The sequence below is a fragment of the Cucumis melo genome, chromosome 4 (genome assembly GCF_025177605.1).
Source record: "Cucumis melo cultivar AY chromosome 4, USDA_Cmelo_AY_1.0, whole genome shotgun sequence".
Lineage (NCBI taxonomy): Eukaryota > Viridiplantae > Streptophyta > Magnoliopsida > Cucurbitales > Cucurbitaceae > Cucumis > Cucumis melo.
This window is the reverse complement of record NC_066860.1, coordinates 5,303,046-5,319,672: the sequence shown is the minus strand read 5'-3', so window position 1 is coordinate 5,319,672 and position 16,627 is coordinate 5,303,046. Positions and strand designations below refer to the sequence as shown.

General features: G+C 32.6%; 3 protein-coding genes across 8 annotated transcripts; 2 read left to right on the top strand and 1 right to left on the bottom strand.

The window, feature by feature from the left end:
- The first annotated feature begins 2,051 nt into the window (after positions 1 to 2,051).
- Positions 2,052 to 3,173, top strand: LOC103503253 (protein RADIALIS-like 3). The gene is made up of 2 exons (XM_051083205.1): positions 2,052 to 2,428; positions 2,835 to 3,173. The coding sequence occupies exons 1-2, from the start codon at positions 2,169 to 2,171 to the stop codon at positions 2,857 to 2,859; spliced, it is 285 nt and encodes a 94-aa protein (XP_050939162.1). The 5' UTR covers positions 2,052 to 2,168; the 3' UTR covers positions 2,860 to 3,173.
- A 3,334-nt stretch (positions 3,174 to 6,507) lies between these two features.
- LOC103503944 (uncharacterized) lies at positions 6,508 to 10,948 on the top strand. 6 transcript variants are annotated; one of them, XM_051083202.1, is made up of 10 exons: positions 6,508 to 6,652; positions 7,606 to 7,677; positions 7,764 to 7,838; positions 8,338 to 8,421; positions 8,725 to 8,805; positions 9,290 to 9,359; positions 9,446 to 9,528; positions 10,113 to 10,154; positions 10,257 to 10,337; positions 10,615 to 10,948. In XM_051083202.1, the coding sequence occupies exons 1-10, from the start codon at positions 6,626 to 6,628 to the stop codon at positions 10,684 to 10,686; spliced, it is 687 nt and encodes a 228-aa protein (XP_050939159.1). In that variant the 5' UTR covers positions 6,508 to 6,625; the 3' UTR covers positions 10,687 to 10,948. The 6 variants fall into 6 exon arrangements, with proteins under 6 accessions (XP_050939159.1, XP_008466560.1, XP_050939161.1 ...); XM_008468338.3 differs by having other exon boundaries at positions 9,437 to 9,528; XM_051083204.1 differs by lacking the exon at positions 8,338 to 8,421.
- Positions 10,949 to 11,086: 138 nt separating this feature from the next.
- On the bottom strand, positions 11,087 to 15,609 carry LOC103503943 (sugar transporter ERD6-like 6). Its single transcript, XM_008468337.3, has 19 exons — positions 15,533 to 15,609; positions 15,173 to 15,374; positions 14,897 to 14,959; positions 14,718 to 14,807; positions 14,564 to 14,623; positions 14,381 to 14,446; positions 14,231 to 14,296; positions 14,077 to 14,152; positions 13,796 to 13,860; positions 13,608 to 13,700; positions 13,389 to 13,469; positions 13,222 to 13,306; positions 12,725 to 12,771; positions 12,574 to 12,636; positions 12,158 to 12,217; positions 12,001 to 12,066; positions 11,851 to 11,910; positions 11,523 to 11,637; positions 11,087 to 11,433 (listed from the first exon to the last, which is right to left on the bottom strand). The coding sequence occupies exons 2-19, from the start codon at positions 15,362 to 15,364 to the stop codon at positions 11,321 to 11,323; spliced, it is 1,461 nt and encodes a 486-aa protein (XP_008466559.1). The 5' UTR covers positions 15,365 to 15,374; positions 15,533 to 15,609; the 3' UTR covers positions 11,087 to 11,320.
- Between the last annotated feature and the right edge of the window lie 1,018 nt (positions 15,610 to 16,627).

Sequence of the window (16,627 nt, the reverse complement as noted above, 5' to 3'; positions counted from 1 at the left end):
GTTATTCATCATAGTTAATTCGTATGTTGATCAAATTTATCTTTTTTTAAAAAATAAAATTCTATTATTCAAATCAACAGGTTTATGCAAATTTTCATGCTGCATAATTACAGAATTTAGATTGTGATTGTAGTAATTTAAAAAGTAACAATAGAATTTAGATTGAGTTATTTAGGTAAGGTAGTGTAGGGTTGTAAGAAAGTAAAGATAAGATGAGATATGATTATTTATGGATTATGATTATTTATCATCTTCCTTAGGCCAAACACAGTTTGGTCCAATTTCCTAATTCTTTTTCTCTTAAAACTCCACCCCAAACACACCCTTAAAGTCAAAGAAAATCAAAGACAAAAATATTTTCTTTGATAAAATGAAGTATTATGACACATTTGAAATGTGAGGGACTGAAGAAAATGGCACTTTTAAATTTGTAAGTACTATAAAAAATACATATATATATATATAAATATGTAATTTGGGGGAATGTGAAGTAACGTGGAAAGAGGGGAAAGTCAGGGTGACGGGGATCCTATTGTACAAAATTGTACGGAGCCGATTAACTTGACGGCTAAATTTAAGTAAACCAAAATAGCAATTTGGAAAATACACCAAAACAGAAAGGCACCGAAACCCAACTTTGGCTTTTTCCATTAACATAATAATTGAGACTTCTCAAATATTGATTGCACAACTTCCACTTTCCACCCCAAAAACTTAAATCCCAAGTCCTCCACTTCCCCCAATTTTAGTTATATATAATTACAAAAGTCTCATCTTATGCCTTTTCTTCAAGGATCTTTACAAGTTCCAGAAGTATTAAAAAATAAAAAATAAAAAATAAAAAAATACTGTAGTTGGATAAAAAATGTGAAAGGAAATTTGTTAGAATGAATGATTAGTGTTTTTGTTGGTGTGAGGAAGCACTTAAAGGCAGCAGTAGAAGAAGTAGCCTAGCGTAGCAGCATATATAATAAAGGTAATTGAAACTGATGGGTTTAATTTTTGTCTCCAAATATGGGAAACGTGAGGGCCCAAAAAAGCTGCTCTTTACAATGCCATTTTTTCTTTTAAAACTAAACTTTCTTTCTATCGGTTAAACTTTTCAGGCGTGGAGTTCTGTCCCATGAAATTCACCTTTACCATATACTCAACAAGTGCTACCTTTGTAATTCTAAAATATTTAGAACCACTTCCTTTTTGTGTTCTTTTATTTTTAATTCTATTTATTTTTAAAATTGAGTTTTAAGGTATAAAATTATAGATTAAATTAATTTCACAAATGATTGCAAAAGTGATTTTAACTAATGTCCATCTACTCTTAATGATTCTTTGAAATACTACATTTGTATTGAAATTGATTAAATAATAATAATAATAATAATAATTTTCATAAAAGAAATATACGACTCTATTTTCTTTTAGAATTAACAATAAACTAACTAGAGAGACTCATTTACTATTATTAAGTAGACTAAAATTGAATATATTTGAAAAGCACGAATACCAAAATGATATTTAAATTTATACATAAACAAACATCTCCTATTTTACCACTTAACCAATAAATTAATTAGCTCTCAACTTTATATCTAACTACAATTTTCATTTAAACTTTATTCTAAAATATTTTCAAATAGAGCAAAATAAACTAAAACATTTATCGAATATATAAAAAAAATGCTTATATCAATAATATAAGTAACCACTCGTATGTTTTTGTGAGTGTCTATTTATAAAGATCTATAATTGATAAACACTAAAATCCAGCTGTGGTTATTCTATCTATCTATCGGAAGCGAGGAAATCAAATGTCTAATTAAGAAGATGAAATTTGTAGGGTTAGGAGAAGTGAAGTGTATAAACTTTGAAATGAACAAAACTTACACTAAAGCTGTAAATTTAAACTTAAAACGTAAAACAAAATGATAACCAATATTGTCAAAATAAATAAGTAAATAAAAAAAGAGAGCGTGTTTTCCGTGGAAAGCAACAGGTAAAAGGCAAATAAGGTCGAAGTTGAACCCACTTGCCCATAAAATTCGGTTTGTGTAATTAGAATTAGTATTTAAGGAAACCATCAGAAAATGGCAGCAAAAAAGAGAGAGAAAATTTGAGAGTGTGTAGGAGGGGGAGTTGTGATTTTGATTTGATTTTATTTTTTAAGGAGGATGGGGTCTGGATCCAATTGGACGGCGAAACAGAACAAAGTGTTTGAAAATGCATTAGCCATCTACGACAAAGACACGCCGGAGCGGTGGCAGAATCTGGCAAGAGCCGTCGGGGGCAAGACGGCGGAGGAAGTGAAACGACACTACGAAAGGTTGGTTGAAGATGTGAACAAGATCGAAACCGGCCAAGTTCCTTTCCCTAATTACAGAAGGTCCGGACCTGCCGCCAGGGGATTTTGCTTTCTTGACCAAGAACAGAGGTAACTAAAGTAAAATGCCCCAATTTTTTTATTTTTATTTTTTTTTTTAATTTTTAATTCGACTTTCAATTTTTTGTGTACTGTATTTCTAAAATCCACTTGGTAATTATAATTTGTTTTCTTGTTTTGAAAAATTAATAACAACAACGAGGACAACAACAAAACTTTTGCACTCAAAATTTTGTTCTCTGTTTCCCAAATGTAGCCAAAGTTTTAATGAGTATTTCAAGGAAAAACTACTCAGAAATATCAATATTTGAACTTTTGTTGTCATATTTATTATTTGTAATAATATTTTTTTTATATATATATATATATATATACAAAATCAAAGTCCAAGTTATGGTTTATTTAAAATTAGTCAAAAATTGATTTAAATTGTAATGGGTTTATGTGAATAATGCAGGATGAGGAGTCTACAATTGAATTGAAGTAGGAATGTGGGAAAGACCAGAGTTCTATATTTCTATCTCTCCATTAACTTTTTCTCCACCTAAATTTCCAACCAACAAATATTTATGAAATAATGTAGCTTACGTAGTTTTAATTTTCTTCACCCATCTTCAATTGTAATTTCTAGTTTTTATCTTTTATCAACTCTCCTCCAAATTTGTTTTATATTAAATAAATACCCTTTAATATAGTTTAAAACACATAAAATTGGAGGAAAGGATCACCGGGGTTGAGTTTACTATGTTGTTGAACTCCAAATAATATTAATAAAAAATAAATCAATAAACTCGAACAAGTAAGAGTTTCTCTATTATGTTATTATTATAATTGCAACATTGATTATTATGTCCGCCGTGGAAAGGACTATTTAAACAAAAAAAAAATATATATATATATATCAATTTATATGTGAACCTATAATTATATTAATTTATAATTCAACTCAAACTAATAATTATATCAATTTAAATCCTAAATCGTCAATTATTTTTTATTTAAAAATACTTATGAAAGTTTAGAATTGAATTGATACTACCTCCAAAGTTTAGAGGTATAAATTGATATTTCCCCGTATTTTAATCATGTAATGTTTTAGTTCAAAAGAAACTAGAGTACTCATCTCCTATACTAAAAAAGAGAGTATTCAACCCTCTAATTTTGAGAATAAATTGCACAATGTCAAAATTAAAAAAAAAAATATGTGGTTTGACATCAAAGTGACAATAATGACAAATTTTTATTTTGGAGAAGAAGAGGACTAGTACGCTAGCTAGAGTTGTACATTGGTATGGTGTAGGCCACAACTTTGATGTTTAAGTTGGAAAGTATGAATATTTGTTTTAGCATGACGTTAGGAATGAAGATACATTTTACCTCCTTTATCTCTCTTCTTCATTACTAATTATAAGTTGGTGGTTGAATCCTTCTCTCATGAGGATTCTCCAATACATATTGAAAAAATGTTTGATTTATTAGGCTCGACCTAGCCGAGGCCAATTGGGTTGATTTTGGCTTTAGGTCAAGTTAACTCTCCTTTTCTAGGCCCATGTGACTTCTATCATGTGTGAAATATCCTTTTCTTGTCCCATGTGACTTCTATCATGTGTGAAATATATAATATGACAAGTTAAGGACGATCAAGCTGGTGTGACGTTGAGCCAAATTAACCCTTTTTTCTAAGCCCATTTGATCATCTGTGCACAATAGTTTAAAGGATAATCATAATGGGTAATGATTTGAGGAATAATAATTAAGTATGTACCAATAATTTAAACAAATTGTAAATGTAGTAAAATCTTTCAGTGATAGACCTTTATCGGTAGACTCTTATGGTCTCTATCAGTGATGTTGGACGGCAACCTTAGATGGGGTGAATAGGGTTTAATTAAATTTTTTAACAAATAAGTCTAAATTATGTCAAGATTGATAAAAAGTATGTAAAAGGGTATTAAATTGCAGTTGTTCAATCAAACTCGATATACATCCACTTTTCCATGCACCTCTTGGGATTTTGATTGAAGACCTTTTTTTGACTCTTTCCACGGATTAGAGTCTATATCATTACTTTCTCCTTTTTCATGTTCAAGAGCAAACTCCACCCTTTCAAAGGGTTAGGATCCAATCGTCACAATAGGTTGAAGTTTTAAATCACACAAAAGAAAACTCTCTAAAAGAGTGAGTATACAATTTTAAACTCACAATAATTAATCCTCACAATACAATAAGAACTATTTCAAGAACAAGATAAAAAGAATGAAAATAAGAAATTTTAGAGAGAATAACAATAGTGGCTTTCACAATCTTCGAAGATTGTAAAGTTAAATAAAGTTCTTGAAAATTTAGGAAAAATTTATCTATACTCAGACTTAGTTGTCTTTAGTAAAGTTTAGTCATTACTAATTATCGTTCCTATTATTTAAATTCTTTTTGCTAATTTTTATAATTTTAAATCATTTTTGCCATTTTATTCAAGGGGTTTTAACTGCTATATATATAGGAGTGTTACAACATAGATCCAATATTGTCATACTTTTAATAAATTTTCTAATGGTTCAATTTGACATAAATGTAGAGCTCAAACGACTAAACTATCCACCTCTAATATTAATAATATATTTTAAAAAATAAAATAAATAAAATAAGGAAAGTGGACCATCGCATAAGAAAATTAAGACGTGCGAACAGTTATAGTGATTCAAATTTCAAGAAAACTTTCCTTGTTGAAGAAACTTCCAAATAGTGGTCTTCTTCAGTCCAAAATCTACAAGGAAGAACGTTCTTCCATTTTCTGTGTAAATCTAGCAGGTAGAGCATGTGATTTTTGACAAGTTTAAGCAGACGAGTTCCGCCCTTATTTCGACGAGGAGTTCCGATAAATAAGGTTTTATGGTTATATACAAAATATGCAAATGTATATAATGATCACAACACACAATTATTTTAAATATGCAAGGTATATAATAATCATAGTACAATAATATTTAAATATGAAAGGGAAAATATATGGATTATATACTTGACTATACTATAATTCACAATTTAAGGAATAGAGTTAACAACATGAAACAATTAGTTGAAGGAGATGACATGAAACTTCATTCACTAGCATTTTTATTGATCGAAAACTTCAACGAAAAATTAAACCGACATTCTATATGTCAAAATTTCATACACATAATTAATAATATAAAAGAAATATGCACTCGTGGGATAACTTGAAGGAAATGACCAGAATAAGAAAGATAGAACGGAGAGAGATCAAAAAGGAGAGAAATCGGATGAAGAGAGTGATCAGTTATGACTTTGGAAAGATGGACGAAGAAAGCAAAAATAGAATGCCCGGATGATGTTCAATCAACGTAAATTAAATAATTTTGTGGAAATTCTTCAATATATTCTTACCATAATTACCTTAATTTTATACCATATTTAAAATGGATATCTAATAAATGATATCCTAAAATTAAATAAAAATAAAAATATTATTTATTTAATACATTAAATAGGTAAGTTATAAGATACATCGATATAAAATAATTTTTTTTATTATATTATATATTTTTTCAAAAATAAAAAATATTTATAATTAATGTGAATTTGTTTATATACCCTAACAAATTTTACCCTTAGTTACCGGAAAAAATTTGAAAGAGATAAAAGAAATAAGAAAGAATGGACATAGAGATCAAAAATTGAATTAGAGATCACAATGCGAAGAATTTTTGAACAAAATCACTAAAAGAAAAATAATTATGAGACAATTTTGATTATAATATTAACATAATATAATAAATTACATATCATATTTTCATAGTATATTTAATAAATGTATATTTTGGTCTACTTTCTTTATTTTATATTTTAAAATTGAAGTTCATGACATTTATGAAAAATTTAAGACATCCTATTTAGACTAAAATAGTTAAAACCATTTTTTTTTTTTTTTTTTTTTTTTGGTTCAAACAAAACTTCTAAATTTTGCACGATCCAACTCAATTATCTCCGATTCTCCCGACTCCAATGTATCATGGGCTGAAATTGGGAGAATAGCCCATTTTGCAATTGCATTGAAGCCCGTTTAAAAGCCCACAAGAATTGGTTCAAATTCAGAGACCCGAAGAGTCCGAAGATAAAGTTTCGTCCCGCCCCGCCGGTAGAAGGTAGTGAAGTTGGGAGTGATCGCACCATTCAATATTCATCAATTACGAACTTCAACTTTCTAAATCATCGTTGAAGCAGGGAGTCATGGATGCTACTTCGTCTTCGTTTAAGGTACGCTCCGTTTTCAATCTTTCCTCCTTCCACGGTTGAATTTTCTGTCCTTTTCCGGCTTTCATCAAACCGAAATCGCCGGAGGCGTACAATCTCTCATCCACGAATCCATCTTTTTCATTTTTTTCCATCTCCTGCACCCTGTGTTAAAGTTCAGGAAGTCGTTTTCAAACTGTTTGCTCGTTTTTCGGCTGTTCATATGATAAGATTCTTCGAGTCTGCTTTCGTGGAATCGATATGTCGACTCCGGTTACCGATATGTAGCAGATATTTACTTGCCTTTTAGAAGAAACGATGTCGGTTGCCTGTAGATATTCGTTGTTTTCTAGAGCTCAACGTTGAGCTGAGTCTTCTCGTTTTGTTTTGTTTTTTAAATTTGCAACGACTTCCACTTGGAAAGAAAGTAGGACGTTACTGAGGGTGGAATGTTTAAAATCGTCCACCTCATTCAGATTGACAAAAACATCAGTCGAAGTTGTAGAACGTCATTTGTTTAGTATTTATCTAGATACTGATTACAATAGTTCAAGTCAAAATACTGTTGCAATTGCATACTCCAGACTGAAGGAAGGTTCTATTTGGGAAATGTTGAGAATATTCTTATAAATATCACGGCATCTCCAAACATTGTGAAGAACTGTTCGTATTAAGAAAAAATTATTCAGCATTTAATTATCGATAGTATTCGTAATGCTGTCAATTTCTGTTACTTATTGATGATCAGTTCACATTTCATTGATGTCTTCATCAGATTTTGGACGAAAAAGGGATGATTTTCTAGATGTCTAATCTTTTCATCAATAAAAAAAAGCCAATATGTGGATTAAAATTTTCCTCTATTTTAAATACAAACTCGTGGGTTTGCTAAACTTTGCTGTGTGTAAGAATGCTCTTAACCAATGTGGTGTGGTGTCTGTGATAGTGTTTTTATTTTAACGGGTTCTGTTTGACAGATAATTTTGGGATCATCTTCAGTGGCACGTAGGAAGATATTATCTGAGATGGGTTATGAATTCACCATTATGGTATATTCTCTACCTAGATTTACTTACATGACCTGAAAACTCCCCCTCCTCAGAATGTTTACCTTTTTCTCTCTCCCAAAATGAAGTCTGCAGATATTGATGAGAAGGCCATACGCAAAGAAAAGCCGGAAGAGTTGGTTGTGGCTCTTGCAGAAGCAAAGGTTAGGTGTCATCTTGCGATTAATTTGTGCTTCACCAATCACCATATTCTGTGACTGAAAAATTGCTGCATGTTATATTGGTCCCCTATTGTAAATTGCTTGTGCCTCGTGAACACTGTCATAAAAATGATTTTAGATATAGAATTTGTCGTTTGTTCCAAGCTAACATGACATCTAGGATTTAAAAACTTCTGTTAGCTGCATAATATTTCTAGAACCATCCTATAGTGGATGCAATGATTTGCATAGTTTGGATATTACGCTTCAACAGTGAAGAACAAATAGAGTACAAAAGTGGTAGATTTGAGTCATTTGACTAACCCTTCAAGCCAGGGACGTGGATTCAAAGCTAATGAGCTAGAAATGTGGCCACACTAATCTCTTTTGCATCTGTTTGTAATTTTTCATTTCCCCTTTTAAGTTTCTATATGAAGTAAATTGGCATGTGATTACTTTTGCATGAGCATCTTGTATTAATTGGACAAGAGCTTCATCTCAGGCTGATGCCATCATATCCAATTTACAAAACATTGATACACATGAAAAGGAAGCAGAACAAACAGTTTTGATTGCTGCCGACACAGTATGTTTTCCTATGTTGGTGTCAGTCATTATTATCTCTGTTGAACGATATGGTGAAGATGGCTTGTATCACGTGGTGTCATTTATAAATTGAGGATACAGTTACAACAGCCCGCTTTAAGTTAGGATGTGTTTCCTCGGAATTAATCTGTTTCAGTGTGCAACTTTTTTGTTACTCTTTCAAGTCCAAAGTGTAACTGCATCATGCCAAAGCTTCTTCCATTTTCACAATTTTAGTATTGGGTTTGGTTGTGGTAGTAGTTTGCGTTGGTTTATTTCTTAGCTGATGGATATTTATTGTCAGGCAGATGCCATCTTAGGAAGACTTTCCACGGATGATTTTATGAAGGATGCAGAGCCAACACTGTTGATTACTTCTGATCAAGTATATATATCAAGTCCTTTGACATATGTGTCCAATTTTATATGTTTTAAGTGATTTCTTAATTTTCTACTTAACGATGATTAGAATGATTTTCGTATCTAACATCTGTTTCTTTATATTTCTTTATATTTTGTGACTTTTGAGAAACTTGCTTGAATCCAGCCGATAATGACAAGTTGATGCTTGTGGGTCTTTCCTAAGTCTCTGGCTCCTTCACCAATAATGAGATTAAATATATTCCCATTCCCATGTGAAAAACCTGCTGCCACTCGTTGTGCCTGCCTGGGTTGTACCCATTTAACTTGAGATAGAAGTTGATGGAACAATTCTCGTGTTATATTTTTATTCATAGACCTGTTGTCAACTGTATCCTCAATGCATAAATGGTGTTTTTGTGATAACTTATGCCATAACGACACCTTGTTCTGTTTGCAAAGTTCCTCTTAGACATATTTTCTTACTTCTATTGGTAATTGATGTGGAGGTGGTGATCTATGAAGGTGTCATCAGAGAAAAACCAGCCAGCAAGGAGGAAGCACGACAATTTTTGAAAGGTTTGTTTATATAATAGTTATGAATTTCAATTTTCTTTTCTACTTCTGCATGCCATTGTTCAATAAAAAATTAGCAGATTATTCAGGAGGGCATGCAGCCACACTTGGATCTGTACTCGTTACAAACCTCAAAACAGGATTTAGGAAAGGGGAATGGGATCGAGTAGAGGTAAATATAAATACAAGTTTGTTTATCTGTTGATCTTTTATTTCTCGTTATCTAGTTCTTGTTCTCTCGATATTTTCTCTATATTATATTAACGTAAAAAGAGATCATTGAGACTGCTACATTTTAATTTACTAAACAAATTGGACATATCCTACTTTCATAGACCTAAGATAGAATTCTTCTACAAGATAACTCGATTGGTATGTGCTCTGCTGTGGACCACCAGAATAGGTACAAGATACTTTTTTTTACTAAAGAGGAAGGAGTTCCTGTTCTCTATCTAGATGAGACTTGTAGAAGACTTTGGTTTTGTTTTAGGACATGTTTGGGAGTAATTATGAAATGGTTAAAATCACTTTTTCACATTTTGAAACCTCTATCAAACATGTTTTTAACCCTTATGATATGCAACTTTCATTTACAAGTGTAAAATTTACTATTAAATTTATTTTGAGTGATTAAAAATGTACTTTAGAGTGGTTCAGTGATGTTTATGATTTTAAATTCTCTCAAACATGGACTTCAATACCACACTTTTTTTTTTGTTTCCTTATGCTGTTCAATGTTGACATGTGCTCTTGCAGATCTTTTTCAATGAAATACCCGATGAAGTCATCGACAAGCTGGTAGGGATTTCACTTCACAGCTGGTCGTGTTTTCATTGGAAAAATAGAACATTGTATCTTTTTTCATCTTGTTTTGTTTTTTTCTTTTCTTTTACATTTCAGGTCGAGGAGGGGACTGTGCTCTATGTCGCTGGAGGGCTGATTATCGAGCATCCTTTGATTTTACCCTATGTGAAAGAAGTGGTTAGCTTTCTTTCCTATTGACAATTACCTCAAGCTGATGATATATCTCTCCTGCTTGCATTCATTTACTTGCATCATTGGTCGCATCTGAACCTTGAATAACATATTCCTATAGATCCATTCCCAGTGGTCTGAATTCCATGAATATGATGTGTGCATGGCATGCGTGTATGTGATAGCGAGAGAGCTCATACAACACAAATATACACACGTAGATATCATGAAACTGAAATTACATCATACAGATGACAATAACTCCGACTTTGGATCTCTACAGGTAGGGACGACGGATAGTGTGATGGGTCTTCCCAAGGCTTTGACTGAGAAGCTCTTGAAGGAAGCCATGTAGGTGATATGAATAATATTACATTTCACCTTTAACTTTTTTTCTAATCAACATTTCTTTCCTTTCCAATGAGAAAGACTCAGCCTAACCTGTCAATCTATTATTCTTGCTTGTGGAATTCGGTAACACAAAACTATTATTTGTATTAGTAGTTTTCAGCTAAAAATTTAAGAACAAACTTGTATGTTGTATCTCTTGTGAATTCATATTCTCACTTTATAGTTGAACCACCTGTTGTTGAGAATTAAGATCAACTTTTTGTTTATTTGTATTGTTTCTTTTTTTAATAAAAGGTCTTTGCAAATCTTGAAAGGTTGTAGGTATGAACATATTTCCACTCAGAAACTAATTGATTGTATATGTAGTATGCCACTATTTAGAAAATGAATGGAGGGACGATGTGTGGACCAAAATGCTTGAATTGACGAACCAATCAAATAATTAGGGTAACCACTTCAAGGGTTTTGCAACACAAAAGGGAATTTCAAAGAGTTGGGGCTTCAAGGCACAGACATTTTTGTATATTGAGGGGGAAAATCCATATTTACTATTCTGCAGTGCATTGTTCTCTAGGTTGAGTTGCAAAGTGATAAATAGGGTTGCTTTCCAACAGGCAGGTCACCAACATCAAACCTTTTTATCTGAAGGAGAACTGTATTTCTTCCAGTGTTCTTCCTTTTGTCTCGGGGACCCAAAGTATAACGAATGCCATTGTGAATGCACTCACCAACATGTAGATGGCAAATGTTCCTGCAACAAAAATAGCAGCAGCATGACGTGAAACTTTATCTAATGCCAATTTAAATATCGAGAGAGAGAGAAGGGAAGAGGGAGAAAACCTCCATTGCTCCATTCCAAAAGCAAGTTTGCAGTCATTGTGACCAACCAAGCGATGAACCAGTTAGCTAGTGTTGCCATGCTGCCTGCAAGACCCTTGATATTGATGGGAAGAATCTGCAGCAGTTTTTTTCCCTTCTTAGACAACTAGAATTATAATTACAGTTTACAATCAACTATGCAAATCACGATGTTATGGGGATGTGGTATCAACCCTTGCAACCCAAGTAGACATAATTCTTTTTTAGAGTAAGACATGGGCAACGGTCAAACAGCATATGTTGTCTAAAGAACGAAACGTAATACAAACATGAATGAGAGTGATGGTACCTCAGACATTATAACCCATGGAATAGCCCCAAGACCCAGAGAGAAGAATACCACCAGGGCCTGAAGGAAAGAAACAGGTGGATGAACATTTCTATGGGGAAATACTCTAGAAATCAAATTGTATTTAGTGCTGCTTAGAAATAAACATACCACGACACTAACAACTGATAAAATACTCAGAATATTATATAAACTGGATGTTTCGGAGGTAAGATCCTGTCACAAATTTAAAATCGTAAGAAAGACGTGTTAGAGATGTTATTTTATAGTTTTGTGGTAATAAAATACAACCCTTAAATTCTTTTACCTTCAGGAAGAAGACTACGGAAACAATCAAAAGACTAAACGTCATTCCAGCTGTGGACACCTAAAAGAAAAAAAAAAAAAAATCAAATCACAGTTACTATTATATATTTTGTAGAGCCTAAATTTAATCGAGATTTCAACATTTTTTAGTTCAACATTGACCTGAATAATAGAAAAGAAAATTCCATCGTGTTGTAAAAATGTTTACAAAAATAAACAAAAAAATATAATAATATTAATATAAAAATTATGTAAATAGTAAATTTTAACTTGTTTAAAAAAACTGTAAAATGTTTGTTTTTTTTTAAGAAATATCTATTTATATTTTAGTTGGCAATTTCGTGAAATCTAGAGATCGAACATTTTAATATTTGATATTGACACCTCAAACCTGGAAAAAAAAAGAATAAAACTTACAATGAGGAGAATTCGACGGCCTGCTCTGTCAACCAGCCATGTCGTCACCGCAGTGGCAATAACCTATAAGACGTGAAATTCCATGTCAATACCAAATTGGGAACAGAGAATGGATGTAATAATTTGTACAAGGAAATTCTTAAAATTTAACCTGGACTGCACCGAGCCCACATGTAGCAACATTACTTGATTTAACACCTGTTTCGTACAAAAATCAACATCCATTGTTTAGTTTGATGCGAGTCATGTTTTATTTGACAGTAGCTGCAAATTGTGTTCGTATTTAAATAAATTTTCAAAAATTTAATTTTAAAAATAAATCATCGTAGAAAGATAAAGTATTGACAACTATTCAAAATAGTTTTGAAGTATTTTATACAATTTTTTCATTAAAAGAATTTAAATAAAAATGAGTTTATCATTAAACATTTTTATTAGTTCTTCCGCACTGCCTAAACAAACATAATTGAATTACAATTTTGGCTCCCTGGTTCAGAAAAGGAAAAACAAATAATAGTTGAAAAATTAGAATTTCTATTTGTGAAGTTTTAATCTCAGATAAATTCTAATTTTCCTCAAATCATACAAACAAAATTTCACCCGTAACTGACAACCCATCGAGGATTAAGATGGATTTTTTTTCCTTACCTGCAGCAGCAAATATGGTACTTGAATAGAACAACACTGCATTAATTCCAGAAAGCTGCTGCAACATTAGTAACCCAATACCAATCTGCAATTTGGATGATAGCAGAACTAATTATACTGTCAAGTTGGAAAATTAAAATAAAATGCCCAATCAATAGTAGTTATACCATCAAAGGAAACCAATATCTTCTCCGCTTGAGTTCAGCAAATCGAATTGTTGTTCTTTTGGTTGTGGTTGCTACAGACCTCTGTACCATGTACCATAAAAAAGAAATAAGAGAATCGGCCAAACTCTTAGTGTCTGTCTGTCTTGTAATAAGTTTTTGAGGAATTGGAACAAAATTTATTTACTAACTTGCAAAGTAATTTGTTTTATGCCTATTTACCTTGATTTCATTCACTTCAATAGAGATATCAGCATCAAATCCCCGAAGAACTTGCAATGATGTTTCAAATTCTTCTGTCATACCCATTTTTGCCTGAACTTGGTTTGAAAAAGATTCAGCAATCAGAATGTAAGCATATAGTATGCATAAATAAAGTTATCCTTAGGAAATTTACTTAAGAAACTCACCAGCCACCGAGGAGATTCTGGGATAAAAAACAATCCAGGTATCAGAACCGTACAAGGCAAAATTCCTGTAAAAAAACCAAAGAAATCTCCAACCATTAAAATGCATTTCACTTTAGAAAGGAGGAAGGATTCTTAGAAGGAACATTCATCATTACTAAGCCAAGAAACTTTAGAATGCATTTTCATGATCAGTTGCTAAGGAAAACCTGGAATTGTTATGTACACAATCATCGCATTTACCAACAGAAGCAATACTATACAATGTCTCTCAAGAGCATTACCCAGAACTGCAAGCAGTCGCCATGGTACGAAAAGTCCGAGAAGATAAGCAAGCATTATTCCAATGGTGACAGAGAGCTAACAACAAGAAATGACAATAGTTTAACTAACAGAAAACCACTGTAAAAACAAAAGAAGTCGATAGTTCTAACCAACCTGGTTAACTGAACCAAGCCCCCCTCGCAAGTTTTGAGGAGCTATCTCAGCAATATAAACTGGAACCTAAAATCATCAAAAAATGTTGTACTCTCCAGATTCTATAAGAAGTAGAGAATTTAACATAATAGATACTCAATAATGTCTGACCGTATATGAGATTATTCCCACACCAAAACCTTCCAACAACCTCCCCATGTAAAGGAAAGAAGAATCCTAAAAAAGGATTAAATAGGCAAAAAGGATCAGAAATTGAGATTGATTCCATAGCCAGCCATTACTCTTATCAATTTATAGTAATACATTATGATAAATCAAAATCATCCAACTTACTTTTGCAAATGATATAGCAAGCCACCCTATAATATTAGGAATTGCAGCAATCATTAAAGACTGAAATAAACCAAGACAAATTAATCATGGAAACCAATAGAAACTAATTAAACAAGACAGATTGAATGGAAAATGATTCATGAAAGGATCTTACTCCTTTTCGACCAATGTATTCAGCTATCTGTCCACTGGAAATAGCCCCAACCATAGCACCCACGTTGGATAAAGATCCGAAAACAGAGTACTGAACCAAAAATCAGATATCAAAAAATCCAATGTGATATAGTTCGAATGGGGTTGGGGAAAGAACGGGAAGGCGTTTTGAATCCACACCTCCGGGACTGTGAGCCGTAGATCCTTCATTATAGAAGATTGCGTAGGAGATGAATAGCCACACTGCATCAAAGTGATGCGAAGTTACGTTCAAATTCAATCCAGAAGTAGGTATGAGATCAGAAACGCAGTATTGGCAATAGATCAAATTAAACACTAAAATAATAAGATGAACTCAATTGGTTCTAAACCAAAACTTTCTCTCCTAATTTACTTTTGTAAAATAAAAAAAATAAATAATAAAAGATATAGAATATGAAGAAAAATGATGATTACAGTAAAACCAAACTGGATGGGACCGAGAGCGACGATCAAGACGCAAGCAAGAACTGAAACGGAGCTATCGCGAATGGCCTGGGATGATCCCATCATACTGGATTGCCTAGATCCCATACGGTACCAACTTCCGGTATGGAGAAAAGGCTTCCTGAGATCCCTCCCTTCCTCATTGTCGTCCCTGAAACTCATCTCTTCCGCTCTGTTTGAAATCAACAATGGATGTATTACGTCACTTTCCGATCAAAATAGATTGGTATGGTAATCAAATGCCAATCATATCGAGAATGATTGCCAAAGAAAGAAAGCAAAATGAATGCTAATCTGTTTCAATTGATTGCCAAAGAAAAAGAAACGCACGTTATTTGTGGTTGCAACAGACAACAAACAGCAAAAAAGAGAAATGGCAGAGAGAAGAGATGAGAGAGGGCGGGAGAGATGTGTCAGCCGTTGTCATCTAAATTTATATACTGATTACATACATCCATGCTGTCTCCTCATTATGCCACGCTGGACTACCCTGGGCCCCGCCCAACAAACCCCAATTAAGGCCTCTTCTTATTCTTCTTCGATCTCGGCCCAGCCCATTAAACCTTGCTGACTTCGTTATTGCCCCACCCACACCCAGTATCCTTTTTGCAAATATGGTTTCATCTTTTTACTCTATCTATAATATACTTAACCCTCTCATAATCGGTAGCAATTTTAAGAATAAATAATTAAATATATAATAATATTAAAAGGATTATAAATACAACAAAATTTATTGGTAAAAAACATTTATGGTCGATTGACTCTTAGGATGTGTTTGGGATGATGATTTAGGGGATTAGGATCGGAACTTTGGTCCAATCTTTGTTTGGACCAAAAGTTTGAATAAATGGGGATTAAGGTTATCCTACTCCCCATAACCCTATCTAGTTTCCTATCTTCACTAGCTGTTTTTTCTGTTGTGTTTTCCTTTTCCCTCCACTGTGAATCAAATTTATTCTTCATTCTTCGATTTTTTTCCTCCCTTTTTCAATTTCTTCCTACTTTTGTACTAGTCTCGCCGATTTACTTTCCCCCCGTTCAAACCAATTTTCGTTTTGCGATGCTTGCGTTTCAATGCTACCTTCGAAAACGATTCTCATCCTCTCCCGATAAATTTGACTAGTTGCCGCTTATGCGCGTTACCTCTGAAACGATATATCTGTTAGGGTTCATAGTAAGTTGGAGTGGTTAAAAAAAATTCTTGAAAGAAAATAAATGTGTTTTTACTACCTATCATTTCTTTAGACCCAAAAATTCAAATTATTGGAAACATGATATTTGGAAAATTCATACACTTTTTCGATTTTATTACGAAATTCATATAGAATCATAAATTTTAAAAAAAGTTTTTTTAATCAATAAAACCGTAAAACGTCAAAATAGATATAAGACACACATTAGGTTGGTGTAATAAAAAAAACC

What these genes read in the sequence shown, in the direction of transcription:
- LOC103503253 (XM_051083205.1), top strand. Translation starts at nt 2,169, where the DNA reads ATGGGGTCTGGATCCAATTGGACGGCGAAACAGAACAAAGTGTTTGAA. An exon ending in TTTCTTGACCAAGAACAGAG is followed by an intron (nt 2,429 to 2,834) that starts GTAACTAAAGTA and finishes TGAATAATGCAG; the next exon opens with GATGAGGAGTCTACAATTGA.
- LOC103503944 (XM_008468338.3), top strand. Translation starts at nt 6,626, where the DNA reads ATGGATGCTACTTCGTCTTCGTTTAAG. An exon ending in ATGAAGTCATCGACAAGCTG is followed by an intron (nt 10,155 to 10,256) that starts GTAGGGATTTCA and finishes TTTACATTTCAG; the next exon opens with GTCGAGGAGGGGACTGTGCT. An exon ending in TACCCTATGTGAAAGAAGTG is followed by an intron (nt 10,338 to 10,614) that starts GTTAGCTTTCTT and finishes GGATCTCTACAG; the next exon opens with GTAGGGACGACGGATAGTGT.
- LOC103503943 (XM_008468337.3), bottom strand. Translation starts at nt 15,364, where the DNA reads ATGAGTTTCAGGGACGACAATGAGGAAGGGAGGGATCTCAGGAAGCCT. An exon ending in GCGACTGCTTGCAGTTCTGG is followed by an intron (nt 13,861 to 14,076) that starts GTAATGCTCTTG and finishes GTTTTTTTACAG; the next exon opens with GAATTTTGCCTTGTACGGTT. An exon ending in TTGAAGTGAATGAAATCAAG is followed by an intron (nt 13,470 to 13,607) that starts GTAAATAGGCAT and finishes TACATGGTACAG; the next exon opens with AGGTCTGTAGCAACCACAAC.